The sequence below is a fragment of the Cervus canadensis genome, chromosome 14 (assembly GCF_019320065.1).
Source record: "Cervus canadensis isolate Bull #8, Minnesota chromosome 14, ASM1932006v1, whole genome shotgun sequence".
In the NCBI taxonomy this organism is placed as follows: Eukaryota; Metazoa; Chordata; class Mammalia; order Artiodactyla; family Cervidae; genus Cervus; species Cervus canadensis.
Window position 1 is genome coordinate 20156117 of NC_057399.1, and position 23755 is coordinate 20179871.

The window sequence follows — 23755 nt, forward strand, 5'->3', positions numbered from 1 at the left end:
GAATGCAAGTGCAGTGTAAATCAAAGGCAATTTCTTATGAAATGGAAAGTTAAGAATGATAACACCTCATAGAATTATTATGAAAACTATAAATAAGCCTTTATTACCAAATTACATAAACATACAAAGAATAACCATTGTTAAATTCTACTAGTACTTGAAGTAAAAAGGGAAACAATTGTTGCTTATTCTTTAAAAAAAACTAAATATAGCTGCTTTTTTTTTTTTTGTATGCACAAGAGTGAGTAGTAAATTTTTGCCGAAGAATGCTCAGTGGGCTTTTTTGTTACCTTGGGCATGCACAAGTAAGGGTCTTATGAATTTGGGGGCTTGGAGCACTTCTGGTTTAAAAGGCTGTCCCTCACTTACTGTAAAATCTTTGTGTAGCATATTTTGAAAAACTTATAAGAAGTTATATCAAATTAATCTCCAGATGTGCTCCCAATAGAGGAGGTTCAAGCCCATTGTTAGAGTCTTAGAGTGGAGCTCTAGGCTGGCAGTATCATCAAGATACTGAGCTGAGCGGCCCCAGAACACTCTGGGCACTCAGGTTACACCAATAAATGTGGCCCAAGGAAAATAAGGCCTGATGAGCAATAGCTTTTTACACCATCAGAAAGACCGCAGGCCACAACCTGTATGATCAAGAGAGGATAGCACCCAGTCTATCCCCATCTTGGACCACTACAGACACAAGTGGTCCAGACCTTCTCCTAGCCCCACCCTCAGCTTAGCCTTACCAATGGATTGGTCATTCGTCTGTCAATCAGGAAGACCTCACTGAGTGTCCTTGATGAAGTCCGGATGGTGTCAAGCTTCGGAGCTGCACAGAACAAGGAGTTCATCAGGTTGAGTCTGCCAGGAGGTAGCTAGTTGTTGGACTGCCTCACCTGTAGAGGTCCTGCCCATTCATCCTTGCTCTGTGCTTCATTTACAGAGGATTCCACAGGCAACAAAGATTCTGGCCAAGAGTCGGAGTCTATTCCAGAATATACGGCGGAAGAGGAGCGGGAGGACAACCGGCTGTGGAGGACCGTGGTGATTGGAGAACAGGAGCAGCGGATTGACATGAAGGTCATCGAGCCCTATAGGAGAGTCATTTCTCACGGAGGTAGTGGATTGGGAAGTCTGGAGCCCATTTTTTTTTTTAATTATAAAACAAAACTAGGGTTCTCTGCAGCATGACATCCCTATTAATGTTGATGCTATTAGACAGTCAACATTCAGGGCACTGTAGAACTGTGTGTATTATTCATATGCAATTCAGTGAACACTGGAAAGCCTACTATACAAAAGTAACTTTCCAAGGTGAAAGATGCCTTTCACACCACGTATGATAGCTGTCCTCTTCTGTGCAAACTTCTTGAAAGCCACAGTTGTCTAATTCAATAGCGTCTGTATGGAATTCCTATGGATTGCTTGTAGGGTTTTAACTGAATTGTTTTCAAGTCTGTTTTTGACATGGCCTGCAATAAGAGGTGCTTTTAATTCCAGAACAATCTTTTGAATCCTCTTCAGAAGCTTTAGGAAATCTTTTTGAGACTCAGCCTGGTCCCTTCCCCACCCCACCCCCACTTAAAGTTTGCTTTTCTATAAATTCCATTACCTCTGTGCCTGACAGTAGCTCGCTCTAGCCACCGTCTCCACCTGCTTCATGAGGGACAAGGGAGAGAAAAAGCTCTGTTTCGCATTTTCACTGCTGTCTTGGAACTACAGGAGCCTGAATTTTGGACTCACAAAAAAATAAATAACATGAGCACAAATGATACACTGAAGATTGTCAACTTCAGAAAATTTAAGTGGCTTTTTGAGCTTTTTTAAATTTTTTTGCTGCTGCATGCACAACTCCCCTGCAGCCCTAAGGCACCTCCCTAACCACTCCGCTCTTCTAGGAAAAGTGTAAGCTGACAAAGCAATTGTTCTGTCTTCCTTAACAAGGACAGGGGAATAAGTGTCTTGGCACTGCATTAAATCTCGAGCTTTGGTTTCCTATCAAGCAGAAGGATGTTTTGCTTTTTCCTTCCAAGTCCCCTTCACCACAGATTTTGCACTTTCTGCCTCATGCATTGCTCCCTCCATGTAAGTATCAAGACCACCCAGGGCTCCCACCCATGACAGAGAAGGGAAACGCCTATGGGGGTTCCTGGCCCGGACCTTCCTTTTTCACTATTTGAGCTGAAATGGTAACATGGCCCAGGGAGAGCTCCTCTAAGAAAGACCTTTCCCACAGGCCTTTGGAATGAGAACAGGCTTAATCTTGCTGAAAATGACAGGCAGCTGGCCATAGAGTCAATCCTGTTTTCTTCTAATGAAAACCACAATCGAAAATCATCTAGATTTTCCCAGAAGATCCTTTACACCACCCATCAGGTATTTTTGATTTGTTTGCTTTAAAAAAAAAAAAAAAAAGAAAACAAAGGTTACTATAAACTAGCCTGTGTACATTCTAAAAAGTAAAAGAAATGTAGAAAAGTCTGTCAAAGTAAATCGAAGTCGCCCAGTGACCTTCCCTGTGCATTTTTACCATTCAGGTCATAAATTAGGAGTCCCTTTGTTGTAACGAAGGCAGGCTCATGGCTCCCGTGCTTTTATAAGGCCAAGTTCTCATTAGCTCAGCAGACTGGCCTGCGTATTCTGTCAACCACAGTGAAGCTGGGTGGATGGAGCCCATGGTTCTATTGCCTGAATCAGGATAGAGTGATTATCATCAGCACACTGGAGTCCAGAAAAGCGACTGCTTCTGCCCATCATGTTCTTTGCAAAAACCCCTGCTGGCTCAGGGATAGCCTGGTTTGCGGTGCTTTCTCCCTGCCACCCGCTCCCCCTGGCACTGGCTCCTCTCTGTTCCATGCTGTGAGCTCCTTATTTGTCTGCGTGACCGTCTGGTTTGTTGGAGAGAGCAGGCCGCCTCCCCTCTCTGCCTGGCTCTGCCTCGGCCCTCTCCAGGCGCCGGCCTGCATGACGTGCCTCTGGCTGCACCCAGCAGATCATGAGCGCGATGCCACCTCTTCCTCCACCCTGACCAGCCTTTTGCTCTGTAGGTGAAGACAGTTCACACGTTACTTCTGAATTTGCCAACGCTTGGCTGTCCTGGAAACTCGTATCACTTTCTCAGACCTTAACGATGACACTCACTAGTTCTCAATCCATTGAGTTTGTCACCCTGGCTTCTGATGAGCATTTAAAAAGCAGTACCCAGAGTGAACAGAGATGTCATTTTGGTGTCTGGCACTTTGCTATGAGGACGTTTTCTCACTCAGGCCAGTAAGAAAGCGCCAGCTGTCCGGTGTTCTGGACAGCTAGCTGGGAGTGATTAAAAGCACTGCTGCGGTCTGCCGCAAAGCCAGGCCCTGCAAGTGTCTGCACCAGTTGGGAACATCTGTGTATGAGAGCAGTATTTGAACAAATAACTCAGCCTTCAGCTTTGGTGACTTCATATGAGCTGTGGCCAGAGTCTCTGTGTGCAATGTAGAAGAACAGAGTTCAAGACCCATCTTGACCACCACTCATACTGTGACCTTGGTCATCACTTGACTCTCTTGGGCCTTGGTTACTTCCTCAGTAAGAAGAGAGTGATCTCAAAGCCAGTGTCACCTCCTGCAAGCCCACGAGTAACATTCCTGCCATCTGCTTATACAGAAAAGCAAGGAGACGTCTGGGTGGTTTGGATTAGCCCACAGTGTGGGGTCGCTTTGAGGCTAGAACTGGCATTTTGGACCCTGAAACAGGGAACACAATTAAATAGCCAAGGGCACTCATGCCAACGCGTTGTAACGAGGAGTCTCCTGTCTTGTGTTTTTACTTCTCATTTCATTATAGGAGACTCAGGTAACCCTCTGCAGTGTTGCTGGACAAATGACCCTGGAAAGGCTGAGGAGAAGAGTTGCAGGCTGGTGTGTGTGTGTGTGTTTTGGTTGTGCCTGTGGCATCTTTCCTTCTCTCTCCATCCCATTTGCGGGCCAGCAAACTTGTGTTCCGTCCCTTTCATGCTTCTCTGTCCTGCCTCAGGTAAGGTTTGCATCGTTGCTTCCGAGGGTCCCAGGAGATACCACCGTGGGATAGCTCACACACCTCAGCACATACACTCTGAATTCACCTCACTGTTACTGAGAGGAGAATCTGATAAAATACGTGGTCTAAAAAGCCAAACTTCACTTGAACGCTGCACTCGCTGACAGGGAACTTCACTTGAGTAAGCTGCATATTTAGCATAGAAACTGGGTTAGCTGACCTCCTTGGAGGCATTGGCAAAGAAAAAATTCAAATGGTCCCATTCATTCACGTTATTGCACTTGCCAGCAGTCGCTGTCTGGAATAGCTCCAAAGCCTGACAGTGATGGCGTGGCTCTTGATTTAGAAGGAAAACTTTCATGACAAAATCTTTCTTTTTCTCCTTCCTTCCTTACACACTGCATCTCCTCATTGCCTTCTCTTTCTTTTGCCTCCTCTTCTCTTCCTACAAATCCTCTGCCCACAAATGCAAAGTCCAGCATTTGTCAATTTCAGTGATTACTATGGAAAGAGCCATTCCCAACTTAGTCACTGATCAGGACATAGTAAGCTGACCATTCAGTATTCCTTTGGCTAAATAAACTCAAGCAAACGCAGTACTATGACATTCCAAGGACAGACATCAGTGACACAAAGAGATGAATTGCCATTTAAGATGACTTCTGAAGTAGTTTATAAACCGCAGTCTTTCCTTAAAAAAAAATAAAAAAGACATTCTTAGAAATTCTCTAGAAATAGAAAAAGAAATCAAACTGAGCAGTCATGATCTCAAAATTATCCTGACACCCTGCAGCCTGACATCTACATTTAAAGTTTTTTAATTTAATTTTTTATTAGAGTATAGTTGATTTACAATGTTGTGTTAATTTTAGATGTATAGCAAAGTGATTCAGTTATGTATATTCTTTTTCAGATTCTTTCCCTATATGGGTTATTACAGAATATTGAGTAGAGTTCCCTGTGCCAGGCAGTAGGTCTTCGTTGGTTGTCTGTCTTAAATATAGCAGGTGTACATGTCAAGTTCTCCTTTTTTGCTGTTAGCATTTGCCTTATATATTGAGTTGCTCATGCATTTGGTGTATATATATTTACAACTGTTACATCTTCTTCTTGAACTGATCCCTTGATCGTTATGTATTGTCCTTCTTTCTCTCATAACAGTCTGTTTTGTCAATCAGTATTGCTGCTCCAGTTTTCTTCTGATTTTCATTTGCATAGAATACCTTTTTCCATCCCCTCACTTTCAGTCTGTATGTGTCCTCAAGAGCTGAAGTAGGTCTGTTGTAGACAGCATTTATACATGTTTTGCTTTTGTATTCATTCAGCCAGTCTAAGTCTTTAGGTTGGAGCATTTAATTCATTCACATTTAAAATTATTATTGACATGTATGTTCTTATTGCCATCTTGTTAATTGCTTTGGATTTGTTTTTGTAAGTTTTCTTCCCTTTTTTCTCTTGTGATTAGATTACTATCTTTAGCATTGTATTTGGATTACTTCGTCTTTTTTGTGCGTTAATCTATTGTAGATTTTTGGTTTGCGGTTACTACCGGGTTTTGATAAAGCAGTCTTTCTGTCTCTCTCTCTCTATATATATATATACATACACAAGATTGGTTTAAGTTGCTAGTCTCTTAATTTCAAATGCATTTCCAATGTCCTGCATTTGTACTCTCCTTACAGTTGCTGGTTTTGTTATATTATTTGTGTGGGGATCATTCCATACTTTTACTATATGTTTTGCCTTTACTGGCCAGCTTTTCCATTTGTGATTTTCTTGTTTCTTGTACTAGCCTTTTCTTTTCTGCCTGGAGAAGTTCCTTTAGCATTTGTTGTAATATGGGTTTGGTGGTGGTGAATTTTCTCAACTTTCGCTTGTCTATAAAACTTCTGATTTCTCTGTTGAATCTGAACAAGAGCCTTGCTGGGTAGAGTGAGTATTCTTCGTTGTAGATTTTGCCTTTTATCACTGTAAATAATCCTGCCAGTTCCTTCTAGATTGCAGTTTCTGCTGAAAGATCAGCTGATAACCTTATGGGGATTCCCTTATATTTATTGCTTTTCCCTTGTTGCTTTTAATATTATCTCTTTGTCTTTTTGTCACTTGGATTAATATGTGTCTTTGAGTGTTCCTTCTTGGGTTTATCATGTATGGGACTCTCTGCATGTCCTGGACTTTGAGTGTTTCCTTTTTCATATTAGGGAAATTTTTGACTATTTTCTCTTCAAATATTTTCTCAGGCCCTCTCTCTTCTCCTTCTGGGACCCCTATAATGTGAAAAGCGTTTGTCACTCAATCGTGTCCAACTCTTTGCAACCCCATGGACTATAGCCTGCCAGGCTTCTCTGTCCATGGAATTCTCTAGGTGAGAATACTGGATTGGGTAGCCATTCTCTTCTCTAGGGAATTTTTCTGAACCAGGGATCAAACCTGGGTCTCCTGCGTTGAGGGCAGATTCTTTACCATCTGAGCCACCAGGGAAGCCTGATAATGTGAATGTTGGTGTGTTTAATAAATGGCAACCCACTCCAGTATTCTTGCTTGGAGAATTCCATGGACAGAAGAACCTGGTGGGCTACTGTCCTCATTTCTTTTCATTCTTCTTTCTTAGGTTCCATGGCAGTGATGTCTACCATTCTGTCTTCCAGCTTACTTATGCATTGCTCCTCATTTCCTCTGCTGTTGATTCCTTCTAGTGAATTTTTCATTTCACTTATTGTTCATCTGTTTGTTCTTTAAAGCTTCTAGGTCTTTATCAAACATTTCTTGTATCCTGTCTGTCTGTACCTCCATTCTTTTTTTGAGATTTTTGGATCATCTTTACTATTACTACTTCGAATTCTTTTTCAGGTAGACTGCTTATCTCCACTTCACTTAGTTGTTCTGGTTCCTTTGTTTGTTCCTTTGTTTGAAAGCTATTTCTCTGCATATTTGTCTGTCTTTGTGGTCATCTCCATTCCTCCGTCTCAGCCACCAAGGAAGCCCGTATTCTTCCAGATGCAAGATTGCAATTCTTCTTGGTCCTGGTGCCTGCCCACTGGTGTGGAGTTGGGTTTTGTCCCTCTGGTGGGCAGGGCCGTGTTAAGGGGTATATTTTTAGCTCACTAATCTGCTGGTGGGAGGGGCTATGTTTCCACTCTGTTGGTTGTTTGGCCTGAGCATGCAGGTTGCTGAGTGGGCCCAGGTCTCAGTGCCAGAATGGTGACCTCCAGGAGAGCTCATACCCATGGGTATTCCCTGGGATGTCCACCACCGGTGTCCTTTCCCCACAATGAGCTACTGCCAACCATGCCTCCCCAGGAGACCCTCCAAGACCTGTAGGTAGGTGCTTTGCCCTGGGCCCCAGTGCACATTAAACCGTGTGTGTCCTCCCAGAGTGGAATCTCTGTGTCCCCTAGTACTATGGAACTGCTGTACTGAACGCCACTGGCCTTCCAAGCCAAAGGCTCTGAAGGCTCCTCCTCCCAATACCAGACCCCCAAGCTGGGGAGTCTGATGTGAGGCTCACTCCTCTTACTCCTGTGGGAGAACCTCTGCAATATAATTATTTTCTAGTATGCAGTTCACACACTCAGGAGGTCTGCAATTTGATTATATTTTGAAAGAGTCCCTTCTACTGTCTCTTGTGGCTTCTTCTTTGTCTTTGGGTATAGAATATCTTTTTGGTGGGGGGTAGATAGGATTGAGTCTTTTTTGTTGATGGTTGTTCAGCAGTTAGTTGTGATTCTGGTGTTTTCATTGAGAGGAGATGAGCTCAAGTCCTTCTACTCTGCCATCTTGTCTCAGCCTCTCCTGATGTCTCCCAAAAGGATGATTTTGTACTTATATTTAAGATGGATTCATTATGTCTATTTCCTCTTTTAATGAACTCTCTTTTTCATTGCACTGAGCTTAATTGCATATTTTAGTGGAGTTAGGATTAATGTCATTAAGCCACCCTATCCTTTGTGGATTTCTATTCAGTTATGAATCTTCCTAAATGAAATTGTTGATGGAACAAACACTTCTTGTATGAAAATATGTCTCCTTATGCCATTTTCCTTCATACCACCTTCTTTAAAAAGTTGGCAAAATACCTACATATTGGAAAAGATGGCACTAAAGCAAAAAATCCAGAGGGAAGCTACTGCAGTCCTGTTTTGCAAACGTGTTGCATCAGGTATACACTTACATAGGTAACATCTTCTAAGATATGTAGCATTATCTGCAGCAGCCTCAAATTAGTAATATACACAAACCCATAATTTGATGTATTTTTAGTTGGTATCACTTTCTTCCCCCACCTCTTTTGTGGCAGAGTCATACTCTCTATCCTGGTAGAAAACATCTCATTAAACTGCTTTTCGAGAGTTAAGCCCATCCAAATCTATATCTAGCCAGTATTTTACTGCCTTGTAATCACCAGAGGGGTATTTAGAGTTCTGAAAAAATGAAACATGCCAAATTCTGATCAGGCTTGAGGGTGTGTTCTGTCCTCCTACTCAAAGCTTTGAGGAAATCTCTAATGTTCCTAAAGCCTAGAACTATGTTATAAGAACAATCACAAATATTTTTAAACAGATGTTAAAAAATAAAAGTACAGTGCATTGCTTCCATTTTTAAGTCTGGAAGGCACATGAGATTCTATAGACAAATTTGTGGAGACTTGACCAACACCTGCCACATGTTTCAAAGATGAGTTTTCAAGGAACACAGAGTTTACTACAACTAGGACAAACTAAAAAGGATCAAATAGAACCTCTCTCTTAGCCATTAAAGGAAAGAGTGTTAGATAGATTAGCTTTTTTATTATATAAATTAGAAGCCCTTAAGTCAAAAAGTGTTGCCTCACCATCCTTTAAGTTGAATATTTATAACCTACTTATACGACTATGTACAGTACATATAATCATCCATAATACATGGGTGCCCTATAGATGCAAATATATTCACACTATGTATTGTATCTTAACCACTGCAAGATAATTATATGCATATATACTTATAGAAGTATATAGTCTTTATAATAGTCACTTAAAGATATATCTAATACATCCACATACATACACTTGCCAAGGCTTCCAGATTTATCCTTTAGGTTAAATATTATCGTGTTAAGAGTTTCAGTTGGTTACAAATGTCTTTTTGTTTGTCCCCCAGGATACTATGGGGACGGCCTAAATGCCATCATTGTGTTTGCTGCCTGTTTTCTGCCAGACAGCAGTCGGGCGGACTACCACTATGTCATGGAAAATCTTTTCCTGTGAGTGATGCTTACAATAAAATGCTTTGAGTTAATGACTGTGGGGATGCAATGGCAGATAGAACATCTTTAATAAAAGGAAACAGATGATGTAGAATATTCTAAGCCTTTGACTAAAAGTCAATAAAATCTGTATCAAGGAAAATTGCTCAAGAGACTGAAAGCTTCAGAGGAGCTGTTTTGTCAGTAGAATGCACTGAAAACAAATGAACATAGTTTGGCCTGTATTTTAAAATTCTGTAACATTTTTTTGGGGTGAAGTGTTATTTTGGTTCCCTGATAACATGTTCTTAGTCAACTGATAATAACCTGACTTCATTTATATCTGCCTTTATTTAATCTGACTTGCCCTTTAGTATATGATAACATTGCTGATATTTTTGAAAGTTGGGTTTCTAACCCACAGATTTTTCAAGTGTACCTGCATTAAAAAAAAAGAAAAGATAACTGTGCAAATAAATGAATAATACTCTCAGAGAAGTGATCTTAGGTAACTGCATTCTTCTCAAGATGAAAAGGTAATATGTGCAACCAGTCTTAAATGTTATGCACCCTACAATTTAAATATTATATAATTATGGTGAAATAAGATGAACTCTATCATGTGGAATCTGAAAACACTTCTCTTCCGTCCTGTGATCAGATATGTAATAAGTACTTTAGAGCTGATGGTAGCTGAAGACTATATGATTGTGTACTTGAATGGTGCGACCCCAAGACGGAAGATGCCAGGGCTAGGCTGGATGAAGAAATGTTACCAGATGATTGACAGACGGTATGTGGGGCTCCATTAGCTAATCACTATTTTGACTTCCTCAATAACTCCCATCTCCAGTGACCTTTTAATTTACCAAAAATGCAGTCACAGTTTAGGAACATTGAATTAATGCTGATTTGAGATAATAAATTTTAAAATATTAATCACAGTATCACTCAAATTTTAAATAAAGCAAATCTTCCCCAGATTTTGTTAAATGTTACTAATCTCAAACTTGGCAACAAGCATTTTAAAGTATGCTTATGCTATTGCCATATGGAGGTGCAATTTGAGCTGATAAATCAAAGTCCATGATTCTTCACTGGTATCATGTGACCTTGCTGCCCTTTATCTATTGTGACTTAGGCAACCCATGTGCCCTTATTTCAACATTCACTGTTAATTCCAGCTCATTTGGTGCCGTGTGTGCCCCTTCCTCAAGATACATCACTTCTATTCATACTGGTTTTATTAGAACCAAACACATTGTTGCCATTTACAGGAAAACTGTCATAATAAGCATACAAATTGATGATGTCTTCTATAGTGTGGCTTCCTCTCAGATGTGGCTCCCTGCAAATCAACATGTGAGTGCCCTGATATAGTAACTAAAATCCATTAATCATCCAAACATACATACAGTAGCACTGCTAATGCTGAAAAATATGCCAGGATATCCAAAATGTTAATCTGAAGGCCAAATAACCACATGCTTTCATTATACAGAGGAAGAAACCCAGGCTCAGTAGAACAGGGTATTCATTTCAAAATACTAAAAATAATGCTGACAAAAATGAATAGCATTGTCAAACAAAAATATGCCATGAGGATTATAGATTTATGCACTCCAAGAGTATGACCATTCTATTTTACATTTATTTCTGTAAATGAGGTTTGAATTATGCAAGTTTCAAATTATATCTCAAAGGCATTCTTTGTATTAATCATTGCATTCTATACCTGCCTAACTTACATAAGAACTCCCTAATATTTATATAAATATATATATATACACACACATACTTTAATTCCCATTCAAAATAGGTTATGAGTAATTTTTTTCTTTTTCAAAATAGGTTGAGGAAGAATTTAAAATCATTCATCATTGTTCATCCATCTTGGTTCATCAGAACAATCCTTGCAGTTACACGACCTTTTATAAGGTATAGTCATTATTACAGTAAAAGTACTAGTTTTTTAAAGTATGTAATTCATTGTTCCTCTATACAAAAATTCATAAACCAAGAGAGTATTTAGGATAATATGTTTTGCCTCTGTCTTTCCTGAAAATATACTTTGGACTGCCCAGCAAGAGACTCTAAGAGTGAGTATATGTTCATAGTGATTATTTTTCCCCTATAATTATAAAACATGACCGCTATATTGCTTGCTATAAACATAGAAAATGAAACAGTGAGGTTTCCATGCCATATGACAAAAGGGAATAAATAGTACTATTAAAGAAATACGGGCTTCCCTGATAGCTCAGTTGGTGAAGAATCTACCTGCAATGCAGGAGACCTGGGTTCAATCCCTGAGTTGGGAAAATCCCCTGAAGAAGGGCACAGCTACCCACTGCAATATTCTGGCCTGGAAAATTCCATGGACTGTATAGTCCATGGGGTCTCAACAAGTCAGACACGACTCAGCGACTTTCACAGACATTAAAGAAATACGGTATTTTGTAAAGAATCAAAGAGGTGGAGTAACATGACAATGGAAATTAAAGACACATCAAGGACAGAAACATAAGCCAGACCTTAATTGTTTTGTTTCTTCTGAACAAATACCATGTAGGTCACCTAAAGTGGGTTGAGAGTCTGTGCAGCCATTTTGAGAGCTTTGTTTTGATCATCCATGAGGCTTCTTGGTTTAAAATCACTTCAAATCAGTAAATATTTGTTCATCATCTATTTTGTGTTAGATGCTATATAACCTTACACTTTGGGGATGAAAAGAAAAGCAAGATATGCCTCTTATATAGCAAAACTGAGACAGTTAAATGAAAGGGACAATATAGATTTTCTAGAAAGTTTTAAAAAATAGAAGAGGGAGGGGCAAGATAGGGGTATGGGATTAAGAGGTACAAGCTACTAGGTAAAAAATAAATAAGCTACAAAGATACAGTGTACAGCACAGGGAAAATAGGCACCATTTTATAATAACTTCAATGGAGTATAGTCTATAAAAATAATGAATCACTAAGTTGTAAGCCTGAAACTAATATAATATTGAGAGTCAACTATATATCAGCTAACTAGAACTTGCCTAACATCAGGGTACAAATTATATAAACTGAAATTTTTCTGTCTCAGTGTTATTAATGAATCTGTAAGAAAAATTCTGGAGAAAAGATTAAAGGTTAAAATCTTTTATATTTTTTTATTACTATATATATATATATATTTTATTGAAGTATAGTTGGCTTACCGTGTTTCAGGTGCCCAGCAAGGTGATTCAGTTAAACACATACACATAACTACTTTTTAAATCATTTTCCATTATAGGTTATTACAAAATATGGACTATAGTTCCCTGTGCTATACAGTAAACCTTTGTTGTTTCATATCTATTTTTTTTAAATTAGAAATTGAGCACTCTGTGCCGTCCAGAATCTTTTTTGTTCTGTGTTCACTTATGTTTATTTAGCATTCCCATCCGCTATGTCCAACAACTGGGTAGCAGGATTCAACTAGGTTTCTTCTGGCAGGAGAGCTCTTTAAATTACTTTAAAGCATAATACAAGCTTTTAAGATATATAAAAAAAAAAGCTACTAATTTTAAGATTAGCAGAAAATGCTTTGACAGAGAGTAGGAATAAATGTACAATGAAGAACTTATACAAACTTTTAACGAGTAAAAAAGCAAACATTAGAATTGATATTGAGTCACTGATGCTTGTTTAATAATTCAGCTCTATTTTAAAATGAATATATTTCTCCTTGGTAAATATTTGTTATGGCAAGAATATGAAAAAGAATTATAATTCAACATTTATTGAACGGAGTTTCAAGATAATAATAATTCCCTTCTCTGGGGATCTTCCCAACCCAGGCATCAAACCCAGGTCTCCCACATCACAGGTGGATTCTTTACCCGCTGAGCCTCAAGGGAAGCCCCAATAATTATGACAAAAATAATTAAATTATAGCAAGTAGTGTTGTGGTAAATTACATATAATAATGGTTTACATTTATTGAGTCCTTACATGCATTATTTTATTTAATCCTAATGATGATGCTCTGAAGGAGGCACTGCTTACTATTTCTGTATTGTAGGAAAAAAACCCTAAGGTTCAATGAGGTCAAATAAATTGTTCAAACCAGGAGCCAGCAAACCATTCTGTAAAGAATCAGATATTAAGTATTTTAAGTGTTATGGGCCATACAGTTTCAGTCACCACTACTTAGCTCTGCCATGGTAGGACAAAAGCCATAGATAATATGTAAATAAATAAGTGTCCCTGTGTTCCAATAAAACTTGATTTATGAACACTGAAGTTCAATTTTCTGAAATGTTTTACATGTCATGAAATAGTCTTATTTTGATCATTTTTCAACCATTTAAAAAAATGCAAAACCAGTCTTGGCACAAAGATGTAAATAACCAGTAACAAGTTGGCTATGGCCAACAGGCCATAGTTTACCAACCCCAGGTCTACGGTAACATAGCCAAGAAATGATAAACTCAGGCTCTGTACCCAGTGTCTACCTAATTCTAAAGAACACATATTTCAAGTACTTAAACATTCTATTCTACAGTTTCATCATATAAAACCCTCTTTAAAGATCCCTCTGTGAATCAATCTACATCAGCGTAACAAATTTTTTGACCTGAAAAAAGAGGTCACTAAAATGTATTATAGGTCTTTTCACTGCTAAAGGGTAACACCTATGATAGAGGTATATAGCAAATTCTTTTTTTTAAATTCATGTATTTTTAAACTGAAGTATAATTAATTTACAATGTGTTAATTTCTCGTGTACAGCAAAGTGATTCAGTTTCTCATATTCAGATACATATTTGTAACTAAATCCGAAAAATAATTTTTTTTTCAGTTACATATTCTTTTTCATATTCTTTTCCATTATGGTTTATTGCAGGATACTGACTATAGTTCCTGTGCTGCAGAGTAGGACCTTGTCGTTTATCTGTTTATTTTAATAGAGTAGTTACTATCTGCTAATCCCATCCTTCTAATTCATCCCTCCCTCCTCAAGTTCATTTTTGTAAATCAGTTGTCTGTCTGTGTCAAGCACTGGGTTAGGTGCTGCAGGTTGAGAAATTAAAGAGCTCAGTTGCTTTCCTCAAAGAGGTCACAGCCTGGCAGCTGACACAGGGAGACGAGAAAGCGGCTACAATACAGGGTACAAAGGGGGCCAATGAGGGTGATGACTCAGAGTGGGGCTGAGTTTTAAGGTGACCGGTGAAGCGTGAAGACAGAGAGTCTGCATCAAGAGAGGCTTTCTAGAAGAATGCATCCTCAAGGTGAGTTTTGAAGAATAGGATTGGCTAGCTAAAGCCAGGTAGAGGAAATAGCAGGTACCAATACACCAAGAAGAAAAAATATTCTTTTTCCTATTCAGTTACAAATACATATCTCAATATAAGAAACTGAATCACTTTGCTGCTTAGAGAACTGTACATTCCAGTGTGGAGGTGTCCTCCTGGACTTCTTCTGCCTTCTTATTCTGCCCCCTCCGTTTTTTAAATCAAAATCTGAATTTAGCTCAAAAACTCCAGAGGAAGGAAGTGGCCTAATGTGGCATGTCGTTAGTGGTGTGTGTTCACCCAAGGCTTATGAGGACTTGAGTGACTGTTCAAAAATGAAGGTTGTTCACAAGCCACACCCAGTAGCCCGTAGTCAAAACTGCAAGTAAAATGTGAAAGCTGGATGTATGCAGAAGTGACCTTGACAGCATCTTCTCAGTAGACTGGGGAGGCCTTTCCATTAGAGACCATTCAAGGGAGTTGGACGCCTGATCAAGTTCCCTTTCAAGTGGAATGATATATTCTTAGAATTAGTTTGCTGTTACACTAGTAATACAAAAATGTCACCTTCTTATAAAACAGCCAATCATTATAGGTAAGTGGCACCTTCTGCCACTGACTGAAGGTGAAATCTGGGCAAACACTTAATTCCCTATGTCTAAATTTCCTTGTCTTTAAAAAGAGATAGTACCTACCTCTTTAGGTACTACTTTAATAGTACCTACCTCATTAGGCTAGCACAGAAAATGAGTTATTATGTGTGTGTGTGAGTCGCTCAGCTGTGTATGACTCTTTGTGACCCCATGGACTGTAACCTGCCAGGCTCCTCTGTCCATGTGATTCTCCAGGCAAGAATACTGGAGTGGGTAGCCATTCCCTTCTCCAGGGGATCTTCCCAATTCAGTGAACTAACCAGGGTTTCCTGAATTGCAGGCAGATTCTTTACCATCTGAACCACCAGGAAAGTCCCAAGAGTTAATATATATTAACCAATTAGAACAGAGTCTGGCACATAGTAACTACTCAAGTAATATAGCTATTCTTCTAAGCAAGAGTGCTGGGGGCAAGGTGATAAGGATTTTCAAGAAGAGGCAGAAGTCTGAGGGATGGAGGAGTGACTGAAATCTTTTTTCTTTTCTTTTTTTCAAGTTCCAAATTCAGCAGTAAAATTAAATATGTCAGTAGTTTATCAGAACTCAGTGGACTGATCCCAATGGATTGCATCCATATTCCAGAGAGCATCATCAAGTAAGTCCTGATGGTTCTGAAGATTTGGTAAGAAATACTGCATGTCTGGAGAAAGAGATGAGAAAATAACTCACTCCTGGAATATGGGGAAATGGCTTATCTTTTGTTTTACATTTAAAACAAATAATAAATATTCTCCAATAAATATATTTCTTTTCTTATAACCTAGAGATAACTGTTCTGTTCTTGCAGATCTACTTTCACATGATCTTCTATGGTGTTGTTGAGATTTGCTCACTTTCATCTTGAATTTACAACCATTTTGGGGAAAGCATAAATTTAACACTAATCAGTGTATTTGTTACCTCTGTCTTGCATGCCACACAAAAGGTAGATTTTGTACATAGCCTGGATTTTTGTATTGACTTATATAAAGTAATTTATCTGCTTGACCCAAGGAAAAGAGAAAAAAGTTACCCCTTTCTCTGATTTCTTCTAAGTCCTGTTTCTTCATGGTTGCCTCCAGGTGAAAGGTAAAGCAGAGTGGTGGGCGGTAGAGTCAGGAATGACTTCCTTACTCAGTACCTGGTAAAGCCTGTAGGTAGAAAGCATGGATACTTAAACTTGTAGCATTATGCTGCAAAAATAGTAAAAATAAAAAGTCAACTGCTTGGAGCTGGGGCTTAAAAATGTGATGCTGGAAAATGAACCCTCCTAACTGGTTAATTGTTGCAAAGAACTATCGTTTACTGTCGATCATGTTTTTCTTTCACTATGTCTAATTTACTGGCTTTCTGTGTGATTAAAAGTGGGAGGAAGGTAACCATCAGCTCAGAGAAAACAATCAAGGATACCCTATCTTCCTCCATAAGATGGAGAGCAGAATGGACCTCCCAATTTGGGCTTCCAAAAAAGAGTTCCCTCACTTTAAAATGGCAGAACTGGAAGGAAAAGATTCCCATTTAATGTGTGTCTCCTGTTCTGGGTATAAGAAGTGCTCTATTTATATCCTTTATTTAATCCTTACAGTAAACGCCCTGTTTATACATAAGAAATGTCACTTAGGAAGGGGATGTTTACTTATGCAAAGTAGAAGCAGGAACAAGGATGAGATGGAACTAGAATTTAAATCCAGGTGAGCCTGGAACCAAAATTCCCATGCAGATTTCTTTACCTCCTGTAAAATACCCATCTAAATAATGGGTATATTTAGATAAATATAAGGGGTATATGTAGATAAATAAAATACCCATCTAAATAAATACCCATACCCTTCTGAGTCAAAGCTCATAAGTAGCTGCAGTTTGGTTTTCCTGCATCCCAGTATCAGGTATGAACAGAAGATACAGGTTGGGTTGAGAACTGCCAGTTGGCTTAGCTGAATCAAGCTGAGCGTGCATAAGCCCTGATGGTGGATGTGATCCTCACTAGCTTCACAGAGTCCCCAGATTAGCACAACTCACAGCTCTGGCCTGCTGCCTCAAAAAGAAGGCACCCCATCTCCAAAAACAGTACTAGAGCACCCACCTCCTATTATGCAAAAGATGACAAGGATTTTCCATCTTCAAGTGGAAATGAGCACTGGCCACTTTCTAAGTGAGTATGCTCCCCCCCAGCGTGGCACTGGGAACAAGAGAAGAGATTGTGCTTTGGAGGACCAGCATTAGATTTGAAACTTCTCCCCACCTTGCCTCTCTGACACTTCAGGAATCCTATTTAGAACTCTCGGAGTCTCAGCCTCAGCATCTGTAAAATGAGAAAACAAGGAGCAATTAATTCATGGCAAGGTCCTGAGAACAGAATGAGAACCATGAACATAAAGCACTGAGGAACCACCTGGCACAAAGTTGCCAATCCAGAATGGTATTTATTGTAATCGTGTTGCTTTTAGAGACTCACTGTTCACACAGGGAAGTTGGGTTGTGAAGTTAAACTTGCCCTAGGTGCTTTTCATTCATCTACAAGTCAGCTTTTCTATCTGGGAACAGTTTCTTCCAAAGGAGGGTTCTATTTGGAAAGATTTTCTTCTGGAGGAAGAAACTTACAACCGTGCCTATCCTCCCCATGTGTCCTGTTTTTCGTAATTCATCTCCTCTGGCTGTCCTTTCTCATTTCTGTAACTGACCCTTGTTGCCTCATTTTCATATTATGCCATTTTCAAACTGGTAACAAACCATAACTCTTTCCCATTACACAAGAGCAGGATCTCATCCAATCCCAAGGCCAATATTCAGCTGGGATAGAGTGCATCAAAGTGCTTAAAGGAAAGAAAATTGAGCCCAATCTGAAATCAGATTTATAATCACTGACTACAGTCAGTTCTTGTTATTTGTGGCAGTGATGTTCTTACAGATCTGGATAACTTACTGAACCATTGTTTCCAGGGGGAACACGGGGCTAAGTTTCTGTGAGTACTTGGTCACAGCATTCTCATTTGCCAATTAACGTACAGCCTTGTTTTAGGTCCATTTCTGTTTCTTACTTCCATACCTTACTTGATCTGTATTGTTGATTCACTAACATTGAACTCAGGGCCAACAACACTGTAACTTGTTGCCTGAACAAAGCTTATCTAACACACACATTCCTCCCTAAGGCCCATCGCAGCCATCCTGTGCTCAGGAATACCAGATGATACTTAAGCATAATGTTTGGGAAACATTCTTAAATAAAGAGATCACCAGCAAAAAAGCACAAAAATAAGAAAAACATGGCATGCCACACTGTAAAAGGCCATTTGTTTGCAGCCTGAGAGCTGAGACGAGAAGGCAGAGCCCCGCTGGGCTCCCCCTCAGCTGGGAACCCACACATCGGGTGACTGAAATGTCTGGGCACTCTGTTAAAAGTCCACAAGTGGCCATGAAAGTGCCAAAGTATGGCTTAGGAGGTTGCAGCTATGGTTTAGCAAGTAGGTGAATTTGTGAACGTGCAATCTGCAAATCCTGAGGATCGGCTGTATATAACTATAAATTCGAAATAATTGATTGTATTGCATATAAATAGGATTCCTCCCCAAAGGCAATTTGACTATGATTTGGGTAGGCTTCTCCTGTCACGTGTTGACTGTCCTGTCATTTTTTCCATCTGTCCACTCGTTTTCCTCACTGCATTCGTTTTTTTTATCCTGTAAGGTACGATGAAGAGAGAGCTTATAAGAGAAGTGTGAGGTAATCATCTCCTGATCTACAGTTCACGCTGGGTCCTTTGTGTGTGTGTACACCAGTGTCTTACTTGTGGGTGACCTCAACAGGCTACCAGAGGAAGAGGTCCTGGTATCAGTCCCTTGTAGTATATCATTTCCAGTCTTTGTCGTGTGTCTAAAGCCGTTGAGGTCAACCTAATTTGCAACTGAAACCTACTAAACCAGATACATCGCAGACTTGGCCCAGGCTGCAAGCTAATTTTAACTAGCCCTGACAACTGCTGTGGCTGTTTCCAGCTTTATTTCAGGCAGCATGCTTCCAGTCTCCTTGCAAGTTTTGTATCTCCCTTTATGAAGGGCTTTGCAAAGGAAACGTACATAAACACAGACTTGGGAGTTCCTAGAACACCAGATGTAATTGAAGGCATGTGTCTTAGCGCTCCAAAGGTTGGTTTTTAAAAGCACAGACGCTCCACTTTCTTTTGGCTCTGCTTTGACTTCTTTTTTGTGACTCTCTCACGCTCTGCTTGCTTCTTGTTTCTTTTCTACACTGATAATTTTTGCTCATGCAGACTGGATGAAGATCTGAGGGAAGCATCTGAAGCAGCTAAGTAAGACTTGGTTTCCATTCAGCAGCTGGCAGTGATGTTGGCTTGCATTTCAGGAATGAGTTGGGAGAACCTGCATGCTTGGTGTTTTATTCTTGCATTCTGGTAATAGTGCTGCCTTTTAAACGTTTCCTTTGTTCCATGATAGATGTAATTTCTCTTATTTGTACTACAATCTCTTTGTCCCCCTAATGATCGTGGTTACCTTGTTACCGTTAAACATTTTAAAAAAATATATATGCAATTTTAGGCACCACAGCAAAAGAAACACATCACAGGCAGTGCCATGAATAGCGTAACAGCCAGATGATCACTTGCATACAATGAGGCAATAAAACGTCACTAACTCATACAAATGCAGAAAAATGGTAGCAACTTGAAATACTTCTGTAGAACCAAATTCCTGAATTTCCAAGATTTTTTTAAAAAATTTCTTATTCAGTGACTGGGAAATATAGCTTAACTAACGGCTTCTGACTTATTTGCATGAGTACAAAAAATATTGCTATTATTATAGTTTTCAAAAAGCAAAATCATAACTTTAATGCAAATATAAAATGAATACATGCCAGTGATTTTATTCAACTAATTATTTAATCAAGGAACCAGTAAGCTGTTAAAACCAGTTGAAAGAGTATTTGAAAAGCTAGATATCTATAAGCAATTTATATAGGAACATTAGGATAAAAATGTTGGTTTACATACAAAACTGATTAATGTTCAACAGGGCAATAAACTATACCTCAGGGTGGTCTTTTCCACTGGACAGAAACTATTGCATCTCTGCTCAGTAAAAATCAAGTTAATATCTGCCTCTACAGAGCTGTAAGATCAATAGGAAGTCAACTCAACAGTGCTTCTAAAGAACATCCAGTAATTTTATTTCCAGTTCACAAATAATTTTTCTGACACTGTTAAATATAAACAAGAATATTCGCTGCATCAAGCTTCTCCATTGCAAAAGTTGCTTACACTGTTAATTTTTATAACTTGTTCCTATTTTGATAGATATTGCAAAAGCAGAAATCCTGGACAATGTCTAAACAGCTACAAATTCTGAATAAGTAAGATCTAAGTTAGTGAAGTTTTTCCTAGATAGGTATAAATGCCACTTCGTCATGAAAACAATCCATTAAAATATTTTTCCCTACATTTTTGTAGCAGGTAATCTGTAGAATTATTTGCCTATAGCATGGATCTTTTGGGTTAAAAACTCAAGGAAAGGTTTTTGCTTTAGAAAGCTTAGCATTAGTGTAGATTACTGGTAAATGTGCCTATACTGTATTCTGGTACAGTGTACCCTGTTAGCATTTATCTGTGCTCAAATTGCACTGTCATGAGATTCCCCACAGAGAGAGTGAGCAATTAGTTTCCCTTTCAAATTTTTTTTTTTTTTTAGGATAACAGATTTATTAAATTAAGAAGCTGTTTTCAAGACAAAAATATACGGAGGGAACGTCAATAATTTTCCAGCCAAACCCACTATGGAGTCATAGCCATGTGCTCTCATTACTACCCTAAAATCTCACCTACTTTCCCTCTATATTTCTACTCTTCCTGCTTAACTACCATAAGAGAACATTTATCACTTTGGCTTAGTTGTGTAGCTTTCTTTTTTCTCTCAAATTCTTCACTTGTTCACTTATCTACCTCCGCAGACCCTCTCCCCAAAGATCTAAATGATCTTGGCTGGTCCTGAGATGTCTTCATCGCCTTCCTAAAGGAAGCAGCAAGCTCATGCCTAGTACATAGTCGATGCTCAATAAATTTCTGCTTCATCAACTGGTGAATGTGCAGAAGACTTAAGATCACTGCTGAGGCGCAGTGCTTCTCAAACTTAACTTAGCGCATCAGAATCACCTACAGTGTCCTGGGCCTCACCCCCAAAGTTTCTGATCAGCAGGCCTGAGAATCTGTATTGCTAACAAGTTCGCAGTAATGCCAATACTGCCAGTCTCAGGACGTTGCTTGGAGAGTCACTGCCTTAAAGCAAATGGCTGAATAAAAATAATCAGATTTGTCCTCAGAAGTCTATGCTTTTGCTTTGAATTCAATGAGTAAGCCATCTGTCTGAATTCTCCATTCATTTTACTTCTTCTGATGGTGACATTATAGCTAGGAGGAACTGAAAATGTGGAAGGAGAAAGAATTTTACTGTTGACCCCACAGATGATCGAAATCCCACAGAATCCTACCATTTCCGCATGCTAACTATATCTTCTCAACTACCTCTGAGCCTCTGAAGTGGTCCCCCAATCCTTGGACAGACTGTAGAGGATGTCTTGCAGTTCAGAACTGCAGATCCATGGTTACAGGTTCCTTTTATGAACAGATGCCCCCTGACTTTCCACATGACCTTAACTAGAAAGCTTCAGGCTGTTTCTAACAGAAGCAACATATCCCCTGTCAGGGAGCAAAGCCTATCTGTTCAGTGTTTGGCTTTAGTCCTATTAGTGTTTTTAAACATTCACCCTCTCCCCGTATACACACATAAACCACCTTCACCTCTAACTGACTTTATCAGAGGGAGATTCCCTCAGCCAGTCTTATTTTTTCCTTAAACCTTAAGTTCTGAACAGGAAAGAAAATATTTTAAAAAGGATAAATTGTACATAGAGAGTCAGTCTTATTTTGCAGATGGTGAGGAATCTATCTGTTGCCTTCAGAGTGACAGTAGTACATGAACCCTAAATTGCTCTTTGCTTTGGAAGGATTATGCAAAGTTAAAAAGCAGAAATGCTAGGTTTGGAAGACTGCCTAACCTTTCTTGATTCCATTTCAGCTTTACTAGGTTTTTCTAGCACACTATCAACGCTTGCCTGACTGTCCCTGTTCACTAGAGTTGCCAAGCATCTTCTATAAAAATGCCACCACCAGCGAGAAGGGTAGGGAGTGAGGGGGGAAAGCCTTCTGACTTTCTCAAGGAGCTAGCCTTCTGCCATTTGCAACAAAATACCTGATGTTAATAACCACACCTCTTATGTGTAGACAGAAACCTTTGCTTGTGAAATTATTACATTACAGAAGGAGCTGTCACATGTAAGAAGGAGCGCTGCGCTTAGTCGCTCAGTCTTGTCCAGTTCTTTGCGACCCCATGGACTGTAGCCCGCCAGGCTCCTCTGTCCACGGGGATTCTCCAGGCAAGAATACTGGAGTGCGTTGCCATGCCCTCCTCCAGGGGATCTTCCCAACCCAGGGATCAAACTCAGGTCTCCCGCATTACAGGCGAATTCTTTACCGTCTGAGCCACCAGGGAAGTGCAGAATCTCTTAAAATAGTGTGTGTTTGCTGAAAATAAAATATTTACCAGAGGGGGAAAAGGAAAAAGTTGAACGGTTAGGTATTAATTGGAAATTAATATAAAGCACATTTGAAATTTGCTAACAGGAATCATACAGAATATCAAAAGCAGCTTGATATTACACAAACAAGCATAAACATGTTCATACACAGTAATAAAACTGTCCTTTTATGGTTACATGTTTCTTTCTGGGCATGATCAGTTTCGGTTACTGTCAGGACTGGCTTGTTTGACCTGAACACAGCTGAGCTGCGAGGTATTTTTTGTGACAATAAAGGAAAGCCGACACTGGCGTTTTCCCTTTTAGTGTCTTGGAAAATCTTCATTGTTGTGAAAACTGAAAGTTAACTGGGTTCATATATGAATAAAATTAGAGGCATTGTCCTTTGTGCATAAAATATTATGTGGGTTACAAATAAAAATTTGTAATATTCTGTTCACCAAACACGATAGATTTAAAAGTCAGGAAGAAAATAACAAGGATGGATGAGACATGGAGGTCTTGGGAGTTTCAATCTTCCTTTTATGTTTCTGAATCAGGAGCAATTACTGTATTTCAAAACTGATGGTAAAAGAATCAGAGCTTCGTCTCATCGTCTGTTCGGGTGTAGATTAGATGTGTTCAGTGGTAGCAATGGGACCACACTAATCAGTTTCAATTCAGTTCCGTCATGTCCAACTCTTTGTGACCCCATGGACTGCAGCACGCCAGGCTTCCCTGTCCATCACCAACTCCCAGAACTTGCTCACACTCAAGTCCATCGAGTTGGTGATGCCATCCACCCATCTTATCCTCTGTTGTCTAACCAGTTTAAAAAGTTCAGATCTGTCCTGTTTATAAAGTGGTAACAATAGAGAGAATGTTTACTGCTTCCTTTTTTTCCCCCTTGCACTCAGAACTAGCTGCCTTTACAATGATCCAGAAATGTCTTCTATGGAGAAGGAGTAAGAATTCACCATCAATAACAATTATGTGGTTATTCATTGTATTGTATGGCTGGGCTCTGAAAGACAA

The 23755-nt window shown here is 39.4% G+C and overlaps 1 protein-coding gene and 1 long non-coding RNA gene across 2 annotated transcripts in view; one reads left to right on the forward strand and one right to left on the reverse strand.

The window, feature by feature from the left end:
* Positions 1 to 23755, forward strand: part of PRUNE2 (prune homolog 2 with BCH domain) — a 275745-nt gene that overhangs the window by 242556 nt on the left and 9434 nt on the right. Inside the window, 8 exon segments of the mRNA XM_043486578.1 lie at positions 938 to 1111; positions 3820 to 3828; positions 9151 to 9253; positions 9897 to 10028; positions 11087 to 11173; positions 15651 to 15749; positions 18821 to 18856; positions 23638 to 23685. Of these exon segments, the coding sequence (XP_043342513.1) occupies positions 938 to 1111; positions 3820 to 3828; positions 9151 to 9253; positions 9897 to 10028; positions 11087 to 11173; positions 15651 to 15749; positions 18821 to 18856; positions 23638 to 23685 (688 nt within the window).
* The window catches only part of LOC122452855, a 47306-nt gene continuing 24659 nt past the window's right edge, over positions 1109 to 23755 (reverse strand). Inside the window, exons 2-5 of the long non-coding RNA XR_006272869.1 lie at positions 17376 to 17435; positions 16167 to 16284; positions 13219 to 13352; positions 1109 to 4702 (exon numbers count right to left, since the gene is read on the reverse strand). This is a non-coding gene — a long non-coding RNA (uncharacterized LOC122452855). The remainder of the gene's footprint in view (positions 4703 to 13218; positions 13353 to 16166; positions 16285 to 17375; positions 17436 to 23755) is intronic.